This window comes from Lampris incognitus, chromosome 7 (genome assembly GCF_029633865.1).
Source record: "Lampris incognitus isolate fLamInc1 chromosome 7, fLamInc1.hap2, whole genome shotgun sequence".
In the NCBI taxonomy this organism is placed as follows: Eukaryota; Metazoa; Chordata; class Actinopteri; order Lampriformes; family Lampridae; genus Lampris; species Lampris incognitus.
The window spans coordinates 27,548,520-27,570,922 of NC_079217.1; the positions used below are offsets into that span (position 1 = coordinate 27,548,520).

At 42.2% G+C, this 22,403-nt stretch overlaps 1 protein-coding gene across 2 annotated transcripts in view; it reads left to right on the top strand.

The window, feature by feature from the left end:
* Positions 1 to 22,403, top strand: part of prpf8 (pre-mRNA processing factor 8) — a 47,263-nt gene that overhangs the window by 20,615 nt on the left and 4,245 nt on the right. For both annotated transcript variants that reach the window (XM_056283047.1, XM_056283048.1), the window contains exons 22-41: positions 888 to 1,034; positions 1,177 to 1,387; positions 1,697 to 1,813; positions 2,012 to 2,259; positions 2,803 to 2,982; positions 3,239 to 3,374; positions 5,646 to 5,815; positions 6,006 to 6,135; positions 6,256 to 6,402; positions 13,546 to 13,706; positions 14,163 to 14,354; positions 14,848 to 15,085; positions 15,194 to 15,322; positions 18,680 to 18,793; positions 18,952 to 19,125; positions 19,458 to 19,651; positions 19,966 to 20,205; positions 20,572 to 20,713; positions 20,963 to 21,103; positions 21,332 to 21,471. In XM_056283047.1, the coding sequence (XP_056139022.1) occupies positions 888 to 1,034; positions 1,177 to 1,387; positions 1,697 to 1,813; positions 2,012 to 2,259; positions 2,803 to 2,982; positions 3,239 to 3,374; positions 5,646 to 5,815; positions 6,006 to 6,135; positions 6,256 to 6,402; positions 13,546 to 13,706; positions 14,163 to 14,354; positions 14,848 to 15,085; positions 15,194 to 15,322; positions 18,680 to 18,793; positions 18,952 to 19,125; positions 19,458 to 19,651; positions 19,966 to 20,205; positions 20,572 to 20,713; positions 20,963 to 21,103; positions 21,332 to 21,471 (3,351 nt within the window). The remainder of the gene's footprint in view (positions 1 to 887; positions 1,035 to 1,176; positions 1,388 to 1,696; positions 1,814 to 2,011; positions 2,260 to 2,802; positions 2,983 to 3,238; positions 3,375 to 5,645; positions 5,816 to 6,005; positions 6,136 to 6,255; positions 6,403 to 13,545; positions 13,707 to 14,162; positions 14,355 to 14,847; positions 15,086 to 15,193; positions 15,323 to 18,679; positions 18,794 to 18,951; positions 19,126 to 19,457; positions 19,652 to 19,965; positions 20,206 to 20,571; positions 20,714 to 20,962; positions 21,104 to 21,331; positions 21,472 to 22,403) is intronic.

A 22,403-nucleotide genomic window follows, 5' to 3' on the forward strand; every position in this document is an offset into this window, starting at 1 on the left:
TATATATACTTATATAACATAACCTTAAGTCAGTGTGTTACCTGCAGTAGATGGGAGTCTGTGCGCTCCCAGTTTGGAGATTCAGCAGGAGTAACTGGCATGGGAGTTGAGGAATGGGACACTGAGCAAACCCTCCTGTGTGTGTGTTTTTTTTTTTTCCTTCATGATTCAGTAATATACGAATTTGCAATATTCATCGACGGCTCTACCAGTTTACCAAAGAGTTGGCCTTTGCTCTCTCCCTTTATGAAAGTTTATGACAGTTTTTAAAAGCAACTGTCAATAATGTATTTTGAAGGAATGATGGTGCCAACGCTGAGAAGGTTTAAAGACTTTTGCAACATTTAGAAATGCCTTGTAAAATGTTCAGGTGAGTTCCAGCTAAAAAAGGTTGTTGCTTCATTTTGAAGTTTATTTTCATAACCTTGCTCCTGTGCTGTGAAATTTGATTGCTGCATTTATTGGAGTGTTTAATAGATTTTACTCCTGATAACGCTGTAGTTATGCTTTTGAACACACACCTTGACCATTCTTGCTTGCCATTTTTTTTACAAGTTTCCCGTTTTTCCTCTTTTTACATCTCTCCTTTTCATGTGATTGTTTCAAAACCTTTTTTTCTGTATGAAAGGAAATAATGAAAATTTTCAATATGCGAGAAAGAAAAATCGGCTGGCTGATAAAAATATGCCGATAACGATAACATGAAAAATGACAAATATCTAAGCCAATAATCGGCCAGACCGATAATCGGTCGATCCTTAGAAAATATTTTTACTTAGTACTAGGTCTGTTGTAATCCATGCTGGAATACAATTTAATGCTTTTTTATGCTTTAAGTTATTCTTCTTATATTTCAACTGATTATGAAATGCTTTACATGTGTCCAGGTTTTCAGCTGATGAAGCCAGAGACTTGATTCAGAGGTACCTGACAGAGCACCCAGACCCCAACAATGAGAACATTGTGGGATACAACAACAAGAAGTGCTGGCCCCGTGATGCTCGTATGAGACTAATGAAGCACGATGTCAACCTGTGAGTAACTCCACTTAACTATTTGCTGTTTTAAGTTTGCTGTTTTAATCTCTGAAAATATTTTACCATTTATAATAAAGTGCATGTTCAGAATTTTTAGTGAGAAATAATGGGTATTGTCTCTCTCTTCAAACCTTCTCAGTGGTCGTGCAGTTTTCTGGGACATCAAGAACCGGCTGCCTCGGTCAGTGACCACTATCCAGTGGGAGAACAGCTTTGTGTCAGTCTACAGCAAAGACAACCCCAATCTGCTCTTTAACATGTGTGGCTTTGAGTGTCGCATCCTTCCCAAATGCCGCACCAGCTATGAGGAGTTTACCCACAAAGATGGTGTTTGGAACCTGCAGAATGAGGTGGGCATGGTGGCGAGAAACCCACATTGATCAAAAACTCATGTTGCCAAAAATGCTTTTCCTCCTTAAGGCCTTTGTGGGTAGATGAGGGTTGATTACGTATTTGGTAGCTAAACTGAATCGACATTTGACATTTCTTTTCACTGTCACGCACCTTCAAAATGTTATGTCATAGTTTACAGTATGACATGCAGCTTGACTGGATAACCTTTGTAAATAGCATCTTGTCATTGATCTGTACAAGATACACCCTTACTCTTTCTTCTGCGGGCTTTTCTTCAGATGTGCATTTTGTATTCCTCTGTGTAGGTAACCAAAGAGAGAACAGCACAGTGTTTCCTGCGAGTGGATGATGAATCCATGCAGCGCTTTCACAATAGAGTGCGTCAGATCCTCATGGCCTCTGGGTCTACCACATTCACCAAGGTAAGCAAACACTGTTGCCTCAAATGTTTTTCTTTTCTTTGTCAAGGTATGCCATTTTCAAAAAGCAAACATTGTTGTTTCAATTGATGATCATTTTACTTTGTTACAATAAAGTTCGATTAGTGTGTCAGGTAGGGCAGGATGTAATAAGGTACTTTAGTTATAAGTGATTTATATGGCCCTTTTTATCCCCTCCAGATTGTGAACAAATGGAACACAGCGCTTATTGGCCTCATGACATACTTCCGTGAAGCAGTGGTCAACACTCAGGAGCTACTTGACCTACTGGTCAAGTGTGAGAACAAGATTCAAACTCGTATCAAAATCGGTCTCAACTCCAAAATGCCCAGTCGATTCCCACCTGTGGTGTTCTACACTCCCAAGGAACTGGGTGGCCTAGGCATGCTTTCCATGGGCCATGTGCTCATCCCACAATCTGACTTGAGGTAAGATAGAGGCCGATTTGATTTTTAGTGAATGGTTCCCTCATGTTCAGTTCACTGCAATAGCTTGACTAGCATTTAAGTTGCAAATGCAGGTAGAAAATTATAAATACATCAAGCATCATCGATAGTTTTCGCATTCTGAAAAGTACAGTTACGTTGTTGTCCATTTACTATGAGAACCAAAAGAAGAGCCTTAAAAATGCAACAGCTATATAAACTGATTCTGGAACAAATTCACTCCCAGGCACCTCCATAGCTACAAATAACAATTGGACAGAAAATGCCATATTTTGCCTGTCTTAACCAAACAAGATGACTCAATGCTTTCCTCTTGAAAGAAGGAAAAGGAGAGACAACCTTTATTGCAAGAACTTTATAGAGGATTCTCTATAGTAAATGTTCAGATAAGCCTTAAGGGCAGGAAGCATTGTAGCTGTGGTAGCATATGTATTCCCCTATCCTTTTAATAAGTGTGAAAACAATCTATTTTTTACACATGGCGTAGATATCAATCAACTAATCAGTATTTTTCCTCCTTATCAGGTGGTCCAAACAGACTGATGTGGGCATCACTCACTTCCGGTCAGGAATGAGCCATGAAGAGGACCAGCTGATCCCCAACTTATATCGCTACATCCAGCCCTGGGAGAGTGAATTCATTGACTCTCAGAGGGTTTGGGCTGAGTATGCCCTCAAAAGGCAGGAGGCCATTGCTCAGAACAGGTATAGTCTCAAACATTAATTTAATGCTGATGACCATCGTGTTGATGGGGGTTGTTAACACTGTAAATTGCCTACCATACCAAATATAGATTTTTTTATTAATTTATTTTATTAAATTTTTTGCCATTTTATATGTTGTTTCATTGGTTTTCCTACTGAGTTTAAAGTCAAGTCATTTTCCAAAGCTCGTCTCCGTTCACCAGCAGTTCTGTAAGAATTGACTCTGAAGGCTCATATAAGTGTATGGTTATCTCAGGCGTTTGACCCTGGAAGACTTGGAGGACTCCTGGGACAGAGGAATCCCACGTATCAACACCCTCTTCCAGAAGGACCGACATACTCTGGCTTACGACAAGGGCTGGAGAGTCAGGACTGACTTCAAACAGTACCAGGTACGATAGAAATAAAGCTTCTACATTTTCACAAAAAGCTGTGTAACCTCCCCACCAGTGCTAAGCTAACCAATACACACCAGTTACATAAACACAGGTGTTAAGATAACCTTAGTCCTACTAGAGATGCCTTAAAATGCATGGGAGGAGCAATGGTGGGATGTACCAGAAATATACTCGTCTAGGATCTCAGGTGACTTGAGAGACCTCAGGTAGCTTTGATGTAGCTATACTGCTATGGTGAACCTTAACTCCCATGCATAAAACACATTTTGACTCATGAGCCCCCACTTTGAGTGCTTAAACTCAAAGAATAAAATGCTATGTTTTAACATGTAGAGGCCCCTTTAAGGCTACTTCGGCACTTTCCCCTTTAAGGCTATACAATGCAAGTAATAACTACTACTACTTTCGGCTGCTCCCGTTAGGGGTCACCACAGCGGATCATCCGTTTCCATGTCTTCCCTCACCACATCCATAAACCTCCTCTTTGGCCTTCCTCAATGCAGGCGATAACATTACTTATTAAGAATATGTTATCATTCAATGTAACAAAAAACAACAATATACATCATGAAGGCATAGGCAGTGTGTATCTTTAGCAACAACCGTGGCATTTATTGAAGCACCATTGAATAATATTATTCATAACTTTAAAGAAAAAAAATAAACAAACCTGGGTTTTATTTTATACTCTGTTCATGGTACTATACGTTGGCGGGCATGTTGGAGCTCATGTGACCTCATCGAATTAAACAACTGGTTACCTTTTTAGTCACGGCGAACAGAATGCAGAACCCGGGAACATCCCCAGTGGAAGCAGTCACATCTGACTGATGTCTGAGGCGCCCTTGTACAGATAGGAAGATCCAGGTCCTCTCGTCTCGAACAGCGTTAGCGAATAGTTCGGCTACGAGCAACCAGTAGCACTTTTATCAGTGCAGAATCCTTCCTTTATGGTGGAATCGATGCAAACTAATGTCGGACGTATTTACTACAGTCCCGTAACGTTGTACGACACTTTTAGCTCAGGCTACAATACACTCTCACGCTCCATGTAGCTGTGCTAACTGCTACATAGCAGGACTAAGCGAATCCACTCGCCCGCAGGAATACTGAACACAAGGAGGATTTCAGGTTCACATGTAGTACATGCACACACGGTCCACTTTTTTCACCCATGGCGTGTAACATTGACAAACTATAACATATAACCGTAATCTAAACTGCAAACCATCCACTATCCTAACCTCACACATTAGGTCCAGAACTTTCTTTTTTGTTTCTCCCCGCTCTCCTGTAGCACCAGCTCCCGTTTTTTTTTTCTTCTTTTTTGGGTTCAGCCCCTCCCCTCACACAAACAATTGGGCAGTTAAAAATGTAACTTACACAGCTATAGACTGCTGGCATGAACATTTCTCTTCATGAACCTTCTGTATTAATTCATGTGTGTATCATGTTTCTATCACATGAACCGTGAAACTGATCAGTAAAAGAACTGCAGCCAACAGTGCACACAGACATGGAATGGCGATTACTAGAACAACATCTGACAAGGGAAATACATTCATTTCAGGCTGAAAACAGTAATGCATTGGAATTATGTAAAACATAATAATAATATTTTCAAGGGTGCTACAGCTGTTAAGTTACAATTCTGGACATTGTCTTGTGTGTTGAATTTAGTGACACCTATGGTGATCATGGTAATTGCAGTGATGCTTGACCACCAAATCCCAGAGATGCATTTAAAATTTGAAATTTGAAAGCTGGCAGTGTGGAAACGGCAACACTTTCCCGACTGCCAAACAAAAGAATGTGGTTGAACCCACGTTGTAGCTATTGCTTTAGGTTTACAAACTTCCCTGCAGTATTGCTTTATAGCCACAATAACTTTGCTTCTTCCAACTCGCAGCTACTTGCCTTATTTTGCATAGGGCTGCTATTATGAAGACATAAAACACTGCGCTGTTAAAACACTGCACTGTAACATTTCCCTGGGCATGTCCCAACCATGGCAGCCATTAAAATAATATTTTTAGATTGGCTATTGTTTGAAATAGCCTCAGGATAAAAGATATCCTAAAAAAGGACAATTGCTTGCTGTTAAATCTCTGGGATTGTAACTTTAAATTATTGTGTGCAACAGAACCTATCCAGACTTTGTGTTGTGGGAATTACATGTAACTATCACCACAATTTGCAAATCGGTATAATTATCCATGTCGGCTACTGGAGCAGCCAAGCATTTATGTTTGCTTGTGAATGCAGGTGCTGAAGCAGAACCCATTCTGGTGGACTCACCAGCGACATGATGGCAAGCTGTGGAACCTCAACAATTACCGCACTGACATGATCCAAGCCCTGGGTGGTGTGGAGGGCATTTTGGAGCACACCCTCTTCAAAGGCACTTATTTCCCCACCTGGGAGGGTCTCTTCTGGTAAGATCACTTTGATACCACACATCCCAAATAACATTTTTACTACAGACGAGGATAATTTGTTTATGTCTGTGATTAATTGTCCTTTACCTCTATGCGATCACCAACTACTCTGTTACACTTGCTATTGATATGTGGTACATTTTAATGTATTACATGACTGCATCTCTTGTGTCTTGGTGGGCTCCAGGGAGAAGGCCAGTGGTTTTGAGGAGTCTATGAAATGGAAGAAGCTGACTAATGCCCAGAGGTCTGGTCTTAACCAGATCCCAAACCGTCGCTTCACTCTTTGGTGGTCACCCACCATCAACAGAGCCAATGTAAGTATAAATATCTACATTTGAAAGCGCATATTTGGAAATCAGTTGATTTGATCTTCCTTGAAACTGTGAAAATGGATAAATTTCATTTGACTAACTTTTCCTTTTCTCCATTTCCAGGTGTATGTTGGTTTCCAGGTGCAGCTTGACCTGACAGGAATCTTTATGCATGGCAAGATCCCCACACTGAAGATCTCCCTCATTCAGATCTTTAGGGCTCACCTGTGGCAGAAGATCCACGAAAGCATCGTCATGGATCTTTGTCAGGTGGGCTACTTTTTCTCTCTCTCATGAACTATGTTTTTTTTTCTGATGAACCATACATTGTTATTCCAGATAGACTGAAACAAACTACAGTAATTTAGCAAGTCTCGATCACTGTAAACGTTTTTTTTTTAATTCTCTTTTTATGGCGATATACCAAGGTCCATACAAACAATATACTTATTTACATAGGACTTAGAAGCCTCATCTACCTGAGTCTTCTGTAAAACACAGTTGTAAGGTAATAACACGAAGTTAAATGAGATAATACATAGGCAAATAAGGACCAATAAAGTAAATAAAAATACAGGTATAAAAATGGAAAATAAGACACATAAAAAATAGAAAACTGAACTTAATAAATAGAACCAGGATGTTGGGGTGTACCTTCATGATACTCAAGTTTCTTTACAAAGAAGGTCAGGAAAGAAAGAAAAAGCGAAAAAAAGAGACAAAGAAATTTACATTAAACAAATGATGGTCGTACAGGTGTTATGTATTCAATCCAATTTTCTCATCTTTTCAAAAACTTGTCCTGTTGCAGTCTAATAGAGAAAGTAATTCTTTCCATCCTAAAAATATCATAAATAATGTCAATCCAATCATCAACTGTAGGTATTTCTGGTTTTAGCCACTTTCTAGTAATGGCTTTCCTTCCAGCTGCACTTAAAATGCGAAATAGATATCCATCATAAGAGGTAACATTTTCTGATGACAGAGTGCCAAGTGGACAGGTGGACATCCCATTTAAACTAGAGACCATGTCTCTAGTTTAAATGGGATGTCCACCTGAGTTACTTTTTGCAAAACTTTATGAACCTCCTGCCAGAAAGGAATTAATATTGGGCAAGACCAGAATTGAATATATGATAATGATTTGCATCAGAGAAACCACACTGTCTCCAGCAGTTGGAAGATTTGGTATAATGACTCTTTCGAACTGGAGTAATAAAGAACCTAATGAGGTTTTTCTAACAAAACTCTCTCCATAAAGCTGAACTGGAAGTTTTCCACTGCAGCTCAGATAAATTCTCCCATTCTTCTTCCGTTATGTCAAGGTTTCCTTCCTTTTCCCATTTTTGTTTCACATATAACGAGTTACATTTAGTTTGTTGTAGACCCTTGTAAAGTTTTGAGATGGTTTTTTGGTTTGAGTTCAAAACCTAAGCCGCTATGAAGATTTTTAGTATGATGTTATCCAAGTACATTTGTTTATTTATCTTCATTAATTGCTCAGTATAGTGTCAAACTTGAAGAAATCTGTAAAAATCGCTATTATCCAAGCCATGCTACATCTTCAAATTTTGGAAACTTCATGGATCCCTGATGCAAAAAAATTACAGTATGCTGTTAAGCCTTGAGTCACCCACCCCTTAAACCTTTCATCTAATCTATTAGGTACAAAATCCTAGTCATACGCACACCATCTCAAAACTTTGATAGCCTCCTTTAAATGATTTTGGGCTATTACATTGCTCCACAGCTTAAGTGGCAAACGAATCCATGGATTTCCCAAATCAATTAAGTTATTCAGGAAAACCTTTTCCCCAATTACAGCTTGAATTGGATACGTACGTCTCTGTTATAGCATTCTCAATTTCCTTCCACCTAGCAAAATATTCTGGATTACACCAACAGGTCAAAGGTTTTAACTGAGCTGCAATATGATAATCTTTTAGACATGGGAGTGCGACCCCCTCTCCCTTGTTTTTCGCTAACTGTAGACTCTGATTGCTAATTCTAGTTCTTTGCCCTTGCCAAATGTACCTCGAAATAAGTTTGTCCCATTCCTGTAATTGTTGGTCAGGTAGATCTAGTGGAAGGGACTGGAAGAGATACAGTAATCTTGACAAAATATTAATTTTAACCGATTCAATTCAAGAACTAAAATTGAGAAGAGGTATTAGGTCTAATCTCCTTATGTCTTCCCTGATCCTTTGATTAGGAGGGAGGAAATTGGGCGCCCGGGTAGCGTAACAGTCTATTCCGTTGTCTACTAACACGGGTGTTGGCGGTTCAAATCCCTGTGTTACCTCCGGCTTGGTTGGGCGTCTCTACAGACACAATTGGCCATGTCTGCGGGTGGGAAGCTGGATGTGAAGAGTAGGGTAATTGGCCAAGTACAATTGGGGAGAAAAAGGGGAGAAAAAAAGAGGGAGGAAATTGATGGAGAACAATTTTGTTAAGTCTTTTGGTATATTTACTCCCAAATATCTCATGGATTCTGCTTCCACTGCAGCTGAAACTTTGTCATGCCTTTTGAGGGGCTATACTTAAAACTGAGAATTTGTGTTTTTAAATATTCAGTTTATAGCCAGAGAAGGAACTATATTGTTTTAGAAGTGAGAATAACTGTACTAGTGAATCTTCCGGGTTGGATAGATATATTAATACATCGTCAGCAAATAAGGAAATCTTTTGTTCCCCTTCCTTCATAGCTATCCCTTTAATATTTTTATTCTGACTAATCAACTGGCTCAGGGGTTCAATAAAATCGCAAACAAGAGAGGGCTAATTGGGCAGCCCTATCTTGAATATTGCTCCATTTATCTTAATTCTTGCCTTTGGTTTATCATAAAGAGCTTTTATTGTTTTAATAAATGTATTATGAAAACCGAATGGATCCAAAACTCTATATAAAAACCACCAATTCACACAATCAAAAGTTTTTTCCACATCTAGACCCACCAACAACGCTTCTAAATTATACTCTGTTATATGGTTAATTACTACATGTATGGTCCGTCTAATGTTATCTTGAGTTTGTCTTTGATGAACAAAGTCTGTCTGATTTAGGCCGATAATTTTTGGTGAAAGTCCCTCTATTCGATTTGCCAATATATGTGTAAAGGTTTTATAATACTGGTTTAACACACTTACTGGTCTAAAGTTGCCACAATCCAGTTTATCCTTTCCTTCCTTTGAGATCAATGCTTCCCTAACTCTTCATCATGCACCATTTCCACTGAGTGGGCACTACACTGGTACACTGCAAGTTAGCAAACATTACGGCCAATATTCACATAGAAATCACAAGTGCCCACTTGTCAAAATCACACCAAAATGTAGTTTGACATCTAAATTAACAAACCAGCTGAACAGATGGACTGGGTGGGTGTTTTTAATTTAAATATCTTGGATGCTGCCCGTGGGCTTCACCCCTCCACAACGTCCTGTGGTGGTTGGCGGGTGGCACCCATGCAGTGATTACCGCCGACTCAACAATACAACGACACCGGACCGCTACCCAGTCCCACACATCCAAAATTTTTCTGCCCACCTGGCTGGAAAAGTAATCTTGACCAAGGTGGACCTCACCTGTGGATACCACCAGATGGCCATCCACCCACTGGATGTCCCCAAAATGGCGGTGATCACCCCATTAGGACTGTTTGAGTTCCTGCACATGCCATTCGGTCTCAAGACCATCACGCAGACATTCCAGCACCTCATGGATTCAGTATTACGGGACCTGCCTTTAATTTTTGTCTATCTAGACGATGTTCTCGTCGCCAGCACCTCCAAAGCGGAAACCTGTCCCACCTTCGGACTCTTTCGAGCGGCTCAGCCAGCATGGGCTGATCATCAATCCAGCCAAGTGCCAGTTCAGGATGACCACCATCGACTTCCTCGGACACCGAGTCACCAAAGACAGTGCGGTACCCCTCCCTTCAGAGGTGGACGCCGTCATGAACTTAATGTGACCACTCACAGTCAAGTCCCTACAGGAATTCCTCTGCATGGTGAACTTTTACCACTGCTTTATTCCTGAGCTGCTCAACTCATGTGACCACTGTATGAGGCCCTGAAAGGTAAGGCCACCAAACACACTGTGGACTGATCCACGGAGAGGGACAAGGCATTTGTAGATGCTAAGACTGCTCTGGCTGATGCAACAATGCTGGCGTGCCTGTCACCCAAGGCTCCGATCGCCATTACCACAGATGCTTCGGACTGTGCAGTCAGAGCGATGCACGAGCAGCAGGTGAACAGCACTTGGCAGCCGCTCGCTTTCTTCAGTAGACAGTTACACCCCAGCAAACAGAAGTATAGCACCTTCAATCAGGAGCTCCTTGCTCTCTACCTCGCTGTTAGACATTTCCGTCCCCTGCTGGAGGCCTGCCAGTTCACGGCATTTGTGGACCACAAACCACTGATGTTCGCCATGGCCAAGGTGGTTGAGCCGTGGTCCGCCCGCCAGCAACAACAGCTCTCCTACATCTTGGAGTTCACCACAGACGTACAGTATGTTGCTGGCAAAATCAACTGCATCGCCGACTGCCTCTCCCAGGCCATTGCGAAGGCCGTCCACTTGGGTCTTGACTATGTCCAAATGGCAGCTGACCAGGCTGCCGATCTGGACGTGCAGGCTTTCAGAACGGCAGTCACAGGGCTGAAGTTGGAGGACGTGGCTATCGACGACGCTGGCACCTGGCTCTTGTGCAACGTCTCCACGGGTCAGCCCCGGCCCGTCATTCCCACTGGCTGGAGGCGCCGTGTTTTCGACGCTGTCTATGGCCTCTCCCACCCTGGCAAAAAGCTGTCTCATAGACTAGTGGCGGCCAACTACATCTGGCACAGGCTCAAAAAAGACGCGAGACACTAGGCTGACACCTGCGTGGAGTGTCAGCGCTCTAAAGTGCACCGCCACACAAGAGCCACCCTGGCACAGTTCCCGGTGCCTGAAAGGAGGTTTGACCATGTAAACATGAACCTAGTGGGCCCTCTGCCCTCCTCCCACGGTTTTTCTTACCTCCTCACCATGGTGGACAGGACCACTCGATGGCCAGAAGCTGTCCCACTGTCATTGACGACGTCCACCGACGTAGCCCAGGCATTTATCGTGACCTGGGCCGCCGGTTCAGCACCCCATCTGACCTCTCCTTGGACCAGGCATCACAGTTTGTGTCTGAGCTCTGGAACAGTCACAGAGAGCATAGGGGTGGAGTGCCACCGCACCACCGCATACCACCCTCAGGACAGCGGGTTGTGCGAGCAGTTTTATCACTCTATGAAGGCCACTCTTCGGGTCAGCCTCAAGGATAGCAGCTGCGTCGACAGGCTCCAGTGGGTCATGCTGGGCATCTGGACCGCTGCTAAGGAGGACCTCCAGTCCTCATCCGCTGAACGGACAGCCACTGCGGGTCCCAGGGGATTTTATCCCCAACACCACGGCTCCATGGTCTGCAGCCCATCGACGGACCATGCTCCTAGATAACGCCAGAGCTTTTGCACCAGTCCACATTTCGCACAGTCTCACATCCCTGCAAGTCTGTAATCAGCGGAATACGTTTTCATCTGCCACGACACCCACCGTGGACCCCTGCAGCCTCCCTACGATGGGCCATTCCGCGTCCTGGAGTCTGGGAACAAGCATTTTGTCGTGGAAGTCGACAACAAGCCAAAGCGCATTTCATTGGATCGCCTCAAACCGGTTCACCTGGACTTGGACTGACCTGGAGCCTTTGCTTGTAGTCTGGAATTTTGCCATTGTCTCGCTGGTTCCCCGGTCTCCTGGTCGTGCGGCATGATAAATGCTGAACCTGACCAAGAAGAGACACCGGATGTTTGATTACAGCCACTGGGAGCCCTCTCTGTGCTATGTCTCCGGTCACCTCCTCCCCTGATCCATACAGCACTGTTCCTTCCTGGTAGAAAACGCTTAGCTTGGCTGGGAATGGAGTTTGAAATCAGATTTTCTTCTCCTTTAACACCGATTTCGCTTCGGCATCCCTTCATACTCCCTTCGCTTTTTGAAAACATCAGGTGCATAGTCGTGATCGAGATTAACCCTTTTTCCGAGATGTTCAAATCCCTGCTTTTGCCAAACCAATCTCAGTATTTCTTCTTTCATTCTGTAGCTTGACATTTTGACTACTATGGACCTCGGTGAGATGTCTGAGGGTGGCTTCGGCATCAGGGCGCGATGCGCTCTTTCAGTTCGTAATTCCAAAGAGGCAGGGAGCTCCAGATTTTCCCGTAACAAGTGCTCTACAAAGGAAACCATTGACGGAGAGTTCTCCTCGATTCCCTATTTAATGCCATAGATTCTGGTATTGTCTCATCTGAAGCGGCTCTCTAAGTCCATCAGTTTAGCGTCCAGGTGAATTTAGATTTTCAGCAGCTCATTTACGTCTTCCTCCGTAGTTTGAATTCGGGTTTCGGCTGCATCAGTTCCCTTTTCCGCCTCCCCAATTCTTGTTAGTTTTGTTTATTTTGCCTCGAATTACTTTCAGCTGCTGACTGTTAGCTTTCCTAAACTCCTCTCAATTCTTTCAGTATGAGACCCAGGTTCGTGTTGTTTGTTTGTTCTTTACCGAGGTCCGTTCATATATCGTTACTCTCCATAGCGCTGCTACCCGGGGAAGCCTGGCTGACTCCATCTTCTTCGAGTAACTCGAACTGCATCGACTTCTTCTTTTTATTAGGCATTTTCGAAGCCCACAATCTTGAATCAAATTGAATCAAAAGTTTATGTAGATTCGAGTCGTAGTGGGATTTTAATTTTTTAACTTTGTCGAGCACGTTTTCCTAGGCTGCCATCTTCTTGCTTGCTAACCCAGAAGTCCACCTTAAACATTTTAATTACTCTTTTTTTTTGTACATGGGAATTATTGATCTAATGCTTAATTCTGACCACAAAAAAATTATAGAGATTAATTCAGTTCGAGTAACTTGAACTGCATCGACTTCTTCTTTTTACTAGGCATTTTCGAAGCCCACAATCTTGAATCAAATTGAATCAAAAGTTTATGTAGATTCGAGTCGTAGTGGGCTTTTAATTTTTTAACTTTGTCGAGCACGTTTTCCTAGGCTGCCATCTTCTTGCTTGCTAACCCAGACGTCCACCTTAAACATTTTAATTACTCTTTTTTTTGTACATGGGAATTATTGATCTAATGCTTAATTCTGACCACAATTTATTATAGAGATTATTTCAGTTATGTTGTGGCTTGTTGTAAATCTCATTTTCTGTGAGTGGGTATCACATTTAAGTTAACCAAAATGCTAGGGTGTTTTTGTTAGTTTAATGATGCGATCTGTTTAACTAATGCTCTTTAACCAATATTTATTTTTAACTTGGAACCTATGTTGATGCATTGACTCAATTTGATTGTAAGCAACTCCTTTGTTTTTTGTTTTCAGGTGTTTGACCAGGAGCTTGATGCCCTTGAGATTGAAACTGTGCAGAAAGAGACCATCCACCCCAGGAAGTCCTACAAGATGAATTCTTCCTGTGCTGATATCCTCCTCTTCGCTTCCTACAAGTGGAATGTCTCCCGACCCTCACTGCTCGCTGACTCCAAGTATGTCTTCAGAAGCTAATAAGACACAAAACCATATGTCACCACTTGGAAGTACATTGAACGGTCTATTCAAAACTCTACTGTTACCAAATGTTTTTGAGAAGTGCCCAAGTAAGATAAGGTGTAATTAACCTCTTACGTTGGCACTGTAAGTGTGCTGTCATCATTTTTGCATGATATTTTGTTCTTATTGAAATTCGGATCTCTTAGCTTTTTTGGGAAGTGCCCAAGTTAGATAAGGTGTAATTAACCTCTTACATATATAGTAAGTTATATATAGTAAGTTGACTAAGGTGGTCAGGGTTTTGGGTACTTTATTGTTGCTTAACATAACACTTGTGAACAACTTCACTTTGCTTCTTCTGTTCCTGATATGTGACGCTGCATCTTCTTCTCTACCCCAGCATCTGCCTTCACAGACTCTCTATTTCTTATCAAAATTCTGATCTCTTACAGGGATGTGATGGACAGCACCACTACACAGAAGTACTGGATCGACATACAGCTGCGCTGGGGTGACTATGACTCGCATGACATTGAACGTTATGCCAGGGCCAAGTTCTTGGACTACACCACAGACAACATGAGCATCTACCCCTCCCCCACTGGGGTGCTCATTGCCATTGACTTGGCTTACAACCTCCACAGGTTAGCATCACTCAAGCTATTCAGCATTTGATTGTTTTGCATGGTGATAACAAATAGTGCTTACTCTCGCAATTGCCATCGAAATGTTTTAGAATATTTTATGCTTTTTGGCCCCTACTTGCCAATTTCAGCAAGTAGTATGCAGAAGCCTGTCAAATTTTCACACTCACTGGCTTTGCCATCTTAAGCTTGGGCAACCGTAGTAGGTGTTACAGTGTCAGAGGTGAACACAAATCTTTATTGTCTCTCACACCTTAAAGGAATTTCTCATATCGTTCATGTCTGTTAGTGCTTACTTGCATGATCAAAATGTGGCCTTAAGCAAGACACGGGCTATCTAGCAGCCTTGGAGCCACTGCTCTGGTTGATCCTCCCTGTGAAATGAGTGAATTTCTCCCTTGGGGAGACCTATCAACTGTCCTAGAAACTTGTACATCTCAACAAACAGAATGTGGTCTTGAACCCTGTATTTAAATCTTTCTTCCTCCTTTAGTGCCTATGGTAACTGGTTCCCAGGAAGCAAGCCGCTGATCCAGCAGGCCATGGCCAAGATCATGAAGGCCAACCCCGCTTTGTATGTGCTGAGGGAGCGCATCCGCAAAGGTCTCCAGCTGTACTCTTCAGAGCCCACTGAGCCCTACCTGTCCTCACAAAACTACGGTGAACTCTTCTCCAACCAGATCATCTGGTTTGTAGATGACACGAATGTCTACCGAGTCACCATCCACAAGGTAAGGGGTTGACCCAAGTAGTCTATTTTTTTGCCTTTAATGATAATTCCTTGAATATAAAAATGCATTTGCACTCTGTTAACATTTTATCTTGATCTCTTTTTTCAGACATTTGAGGGTAACTTGACCACGAAGCCCATCAACGGGGCTATATTCATTTTCAACCCCAGAACTGGTCAGCTCTTCCTCAAGATTATCCATACCTCCGTGTGGGCTGGGCAGAAACGTCTAGGACAGGTACTGAACATCCTCTACCCCCATTGTCCCTGGCTGTTCATTATAAATTGCTTGAATGTTTTTGGTGGGGGTTTCTTTTTCAATTTTAGGATTCTAAAGTCTTAATGTGCTCATTGAATTGATTTAAATGAAGTGGAAATTTTCAGATATTTTTATTTTTCTGAAAACATGGGGGGGAAAACCCTCATAGAAGGGGGCTTCGTCTAACATTTTCATTCATTTAGAATCATTGAGATTCCTCAATGTTTTAATTGAGGATTCCTTAATATTTTAACTCGGTAATGTTTTAACTTTAAAATGAGATCAGATCATACCTAAGTAGTCCATTCCTGGACCTTATGAAGTAGGGTTGTCATGATACCAGAATGTTGAACTTCGATATAACAGTAAAACTTATGATATACAATGTCATTTTTGATCTATGGCAGAGAAATAACAACAAAATTCCACATCATATAAAAAACTGAATAATTTCTATTAATTAAAACTGAAACTACTGTTATTGAACTGTAAAGCCATTTCTATGCTATATAACAAAACAATATTTTGATCCAGTTAGAAATTAGATGGTGAAACAATAACCGCTTGTAGTATCAGTGGTCTGTGGGTATATAGTTTTGCCAAGATATATCTATGTTTTTATGCCCGATTGAATGGATAAATGAAAGTTTGTACACCTAAGTTCAACAACTACCCAAGATAAGACAGATGTTCATGGTTTGCGGATAAGATAAATCTGTATGTTATTTCACATACCAGAAACGCTTGGTACCTTTTAAACCAAACTCTTTTCTGTCTGTGTACATGGGAAGAACTGAGTCAAAACACTTTAGGAAAACATGACAGTTAATTAGCTTCTCTTCCATGTTGTTCAGAAAAAACAAACTACTATTTTTAGCAGGAGAATTTTCACAGTGGACCTTCCTAAATTCGACTGACTGCTGCTGTCGCTTCACTGCCAATTTGCCTCACGCTGCAAGATTTACCATCATGCTCTGTGGAAGTGGTTAACATCTTCTCATGGAAAGGTGGATAGAGGCTGCAGTGACAAGTGGCTCAACTGCTTCCATTGTAACTTCAGCCAGGCTGATATCGAATGTTTGGAGATTGATATAATTTCTAGAATTTCAGAATGGATAATCATCTATCGCTCTATTTTTGAAAATGATGGAAGTCAAAGAAGGAAGACTTGTGTGGGGTTCAGGGAGGAGTTAAGACAGGCACTGGGTGGTAGTGAAGAGTTGCCGTATGGCTAGGCAAGCACTGCAGAAATAGTGAGGGGGACAGTTAGGAAGGTACTTGGTGTGTCATCAGGACAGAGGAAGGAAGACAACGAGACTTGGTGGTGGAATGAGGAAGTACAGCAAAGTATACAAAGGAAGAGGTTGAAAAAGAAGAATTGGGATAGTCAGAGAGATGAAGAAAGTAGACAGGAGTACAAGGAGATGCAGCGAAAAGTGAAGAGAGAGGTGGCAAAGGGAAAGGCATATGGTGAGTTGTATGAGAGGTAGACACTAAGGAAGGAGAAAAGGACTTGTACCGATTGGCTAAACAGAGGGACCGAGCTGGGAAGGATGTGCAGCAAGTTAGGGCGATCAAGAATAGAGATGGAAATGTGCTGACAAGTGAGGAGAGTGTACTGAGAAGGTGGAAGGAGTACTTTGAGGGGCTGATGAATGAAGAAAATGAGAGAGAGAGAGAAGGTTGGATGATGTGGTGATAGTGAATCAGGAAGTTAAGTGGATTAGCAAGGAGGAATTGAGGGCAGCTATGAAGAGGATGAAGAGTGGAAGGGCGTTGGTCCAGATGACACCTGTGGAGGCATGGAGATGTTTAGGAGAGATGGCAGTGGAGTTTTTAACCAGATTGTTTAACACAATTTTGGAAAGGGAGAGGATGCCTGGGGAGTGGAGAAGAGGCATACTGGTACCAATTTTCAAGAATAAGGGTAAAGTGCAGAACTGTAGCAACTACAGCGGTATAAAGTTGATCAGCCACAGCATGAAGATATGTGAAAGAGTAATAGAAGCTAGGTTAAGAGGAGAGGTGACGATTAGAGAGCAGCTGTATGGTTTCATGGCACGAAAGAACACCACAGATGCGATGTTTGCTTTGAGGATGTTGATTGAGAAGTATAGAGAAGGCCAGAAGGAGTTACATTGTGTCTTTGTGGATTTAGAGAAAGCATATGACAGGGTGCTGGGAGAGGAGGTGTGGTATTGTATGAGGAAGTCGGGAGTTGCAGAGAAGTATGCATTAGTGGTGTAGGATATGTATGAGGGAAGTGTGACAACGGGGAGGTGTGCGGTTGGAATGACAGATGGGTTCAAGGTGGAGGTGGGATTACATCGGGGATCAGCTCTTCTTATTTGCAATGGTGATGGACAGGTTGACGGACGAGATCAGGCAGGAGTCTTCGTGGACGATGATGTTTGCAGATGACATTGTGATCTGTAGCGAGAGTAGGGTGCAGGTTGAGGAGAGGTGGAGGTATGTACTGGAGAGAAGAGGAATGAAAGTCAGTAGGAGCAAGACGGAATACCTATGCGTGAATGAGAGGGAGGACAGCAGAATGGTGAGGATAGAAGAAGTAGAGGTGACAAAGGCATATGAGTTTAAGTACTTGGGGTCAGCTGTCCAAAGTAATGGGGAGTGCAGAAGAGAGGTGAAGAAGAGAATGCAGGCAGGGTGAAGTGGGTGGAGAAGAGTGTCAAGAGAGATTTATGACAGAAGGGTACCAGCAAGAGTTAAAGGGAAGGTTTACAAGATGGTTGTGAGACCAGCTACGTTATATGGTTTGGAGACAGTGGCACTGACGAAAAGACAGGAGGCGGAGCTGGAAGTTGCAGCATTGAAGATGCTAAGATTTTCATTGGGAGTGACGAAGAAGGACAGCATGAAGAACGATTGTGTTAGAGGGACCGCTCAGGTTGGACGGTTTGGAGACAAAGCAAGAGAGGCAAGATTGAGATGGCTTGGACACGTGTGGAGGAGAGATGCTGGGTATATTGGGAGAAGGATGTTGAATATGGAGCTGCCAAGGAAGAGGAAAAGAGGAAGGCCAAAGAGGAGGTTTATGGATGTGGTGAGAGAGGACATGCAGGTGACTGGTGTGACAGAGGAAGATGCAGAAGACTGGAAGAAATGGAGACTGATGAGCTGCTGTGGTGACCCCTAACGGGAGCAGCCGAAAATAGTAGTAGTAGCTCTAATTTTGAAAATGCTATTATAAAAATTACACAATAATAAAAATGGTGAAAACTTATAACAGAAATTGTAAAAAAAAAAATGTTAAAAAAATGTCGTAGTTCTGATAATTTTTATTTTTATTTATTTATTTTTTTTGTGTCTCCGTAGCTGGCCAAGTGGAAGACGGCAGAAGAAGTGGCTGCCCTGATCCGTTCCCTCCCTGTGGAAGAACAGCCCAAACAGATCATTGTGACAAGAAAGGGTATGCTGGACCCTCTTGAGGTAAGGCTTTTAGAATAGAAAATAGCAGTTTACTGTACAACAATAACAAATTCTAATAATTGTTGAAATAAGCTTTTTTGGAGCACACATGAAGAAATTGTCTCTCATCATCCTAATTTCCAAACATTGTTCTGCTTCTCGCCTGTCTGTTTATGTAGGTCCACTTGTTGGACTTCCCCAACATTGTGATCAAGGGGTCTGAGCTGCAGCTGCCCTTTCAGGCCTGTCTGAAGGTGGAGAAGTTTGGAGACCTTATTTTGAAGGCCACAGAACCCCAGATGGTGCTCTTCAACCTTTATGATGACTGGCTCAAGACAATCTCCTCATACACAGTCAGTCACCCCTCTATCACAGCTAGAATCACAAATATCTGTGTTCTGGCATCACACTGTATTGTCACAAGGGTTTTTTGCTTTTCAGTATGCTCTTTCTGTGGAAGTTTAACAAAAGACAAGAAACTGTGAAGTGGCACCCATGTTTATTTGTCAGTTATGGGCCAAAACAATATAATACTACTTCCTTGTCAAGTATTATGATCCTATAGCCCTTAACTTACAGTATGTCTCACTAAAGTCTCAATGTCTACATTCTTTTCCAAGGAGGACATCTTGATTTTTCCCATCTTCTGGATAATTAGTATGTCTGTGGTCTGTTTTGCCTCTAGGCCTTCTCCCGTCTCATCTTGATCCTCAGAGCGCTCCACGTCAACAATGACCGCGCAAAAGTGATCCTTAAACCTGACAAGACCACTGTCACAGAGCCCCACCACATCTGGCCCACCCTCACTGATGAGGAGTGGATTAAGGTGGAGGTGCAGCTCAAAGATCTCATTCTGGCTGATTATGGCAAAAAGAACAAGTGAGTAGCTGCAAATATAAGGATAATTTGCATAAGATGGTGTTGACATTTTAAAAGCAATTGCAATATAAGGATTAATTATTTATATAATAAAGAAAATGCATTAAAATGGTTTCTGATAATACAATGGTATAATTCTCGAGTATCGGCTCAACATCTGTTACAGCTATAACAGCATGATCAATCATACCATTTCTACAAGTTTACATATGTGAAGGGCTGCAAATTAAGTATCAGACTTGTAAATTTTTCAATAAAACCACATTGTAGATGTCACAGACAAGGCTCCAGTGACCCCCCTTTTTCCTCAACAGTGTGAACGTGGCTTCCCTGACCCAGTCAGAGATCCGTGACATTATCCTAGGTATGGAAATCTCTGCTCCCTCGCAACAGCGTCAGCAGATTGCTGAGATTGAGAAGCAGACTAAGGAGCAGTCACAGCTAACCGCCACCCAGACCCGCACAGTGAACAAGCACGGTGATGAGATTATCACCTCCACCACCTCCAACTATGAGACTCAGACCTTCTCCTCCAAGACTGAGTGGAGGGTCAGGTATAATGAGACATGATTGCCAAATTTGCTTTGAGGTAGTTCTATGTTTGCCAAAGCAATCTTTGTATTGCACTGTAAAAGAATATCACTGCAAAGGATTGATTGATGTTATGCACAATTTTGTAATTTTTTTGTGCTGTCAGACTGAGTATTTTGACCTTTCTTTCTTGTAGCTTCAAGCCATTACCAATAAAGTGGTGATATAATGAAAAATTCTGTTGCTATGCTGTTAAAGAAGTGATAAAACCAATTGGCACTAAACCAAAAAAGCTTTACCTAAAAGTGTAGTTAATGAATAAGTTCACACTGAATTTTGGTTCCATCTCAATCTATTTAATTGTTGATTGTCCTTAATCCCCCCCCCAGGGCCATATCTGCTGCCAACCTCCATCTTAGAACCAACCACATCTATGTGTCATCAGATGACATCAAGGAGACAGGCTACACCTACATTTTGCCCAAGAATGTCCTGAAAAAATTTATTTGCATCTCAGATCTGCGAGCACAGGTACACTGCCTGAACCTGTGACATGGTCAGATGATTGTTATTTACAATGTTGTCTTTACAATTATCTTTTATTTTGTTAAAAAAAACACAGAACTCATAGGTGTCCTTACATTTGGGGTTTCTGTGAGACTTTTTTTTTTTGTTTATTAGGTCAAGAACATTAACAGTGTTTGGTCTACTCACTTTCTACTCAAGTTTCAAAAAATTTGTAAGGGAATGTGTTTGATGCAGTGCTTGTGTTCTTTCCAGATTGCAGGTTATTTGTATGGGACTAGTCCTCCCGACAACCCCCAGGTGAAGGAAATCCGTTGCATTGTCATGGTTCCCCAGTGGGGGACACACCAGACTGTTCACTTGCCCAACCAGCTCCCTGGACATGAATACCTTAAAGTAAGACTTGAGCACAACATGTACACAAGGATGTGGATAGCTCCATGTAGAGCATCAGCACTTCATGTTTGTTTTTTTTATTAGCTCCATGTCATATTCTTAATCTTCATTGTTAGAACAGGGTACTAAGAGAATTGCTGCTTTTCCAAACCTAATCATAGACAGCGTTGAAGTGCTTTTTGGTCGGTCAGCAGTTCTTCATCTCTCTCCTCACACTCCTTTAACTAGGAAATGGAGCCTCTTGGTTGGATCCACACTCAACCGAACGAGTCACCCCAGCTTTCTCCCCAGGACGTCACAACCCATGCCAAAATCATGGCTGATAACCCTGCCTGGGATGGAGAGAAAACCATCATTATCACGTGCAGGTAGGATGCCCCACCCTTTTGTCTTCATCTCGTAAATCTGTCTATTTCTTGTCTGCATGTCAAAGTAATTTATGTTTCTCCGCTGATGTTGGTCTAAATGATTACTTTCGTTAAGAAATGAGGTCAACTGTGTTGCCTTCTCTCAGTAGTCGGTGCTCAGTGAAGGTTATAGTGAGATGGTAAGAATTTTTGCGCTGATTTTACTGTCAGTGTTGGGGAATTTGAGTGAAAAATATTGACTTCCATATTAGCAATGGTCCAGTTTAAGTTTAATGGTACGACTACGAAACAGTGCCAACTAGAAGAGTGCACTCAGTAGAGTGCAGATCTCCGCCAGGCATATCTCCCCTTCTCCAGTGCTCAGACTTGGCGACAATCCACCCCTTTATTAGCCTACCAGGAAAAAGGGGAAAATATGGAGGCATTGCCTGTGTATCTCCCCATCTGTGGTGCTCGAACTTAGGCAAAAGAATAGCTGAGGATTTAGCCCTCAATTGTGGTATAAAAGTTTTTTTTTTTAAAGGTTTTGAATCACCATAACCTCAAGAGGTCCTTGATCATACAGTCATTACTGTACACAAAAATTGAAGCTATAAGATTTACTTTTTTAATCCCAGTGGGGAAATTCACCCTCTGCATTTAACCCATCCCTACACACACACACTGGAAATAGTGGGCAGCCATGTAGCTAGGAGCAGTGGGGAGCCCCCGTGCAGTACCCGGGGACCAACTCCAGTTCTTCTAACTATGCCACTGACAGGAGTATTTATCTAACATGCATGTCTTTTTGATGGTGAGAGCACCCGGAAGAAACCCACGCAGACACGGCGAGAACATGCAAAATCCACACAAAGCACCTGAGATGGCCTGGGGTTCGAACCCAGGATCTTCTTGCTGTGAAGGAACAATGCTAACCACTGGGCAACCGTGCT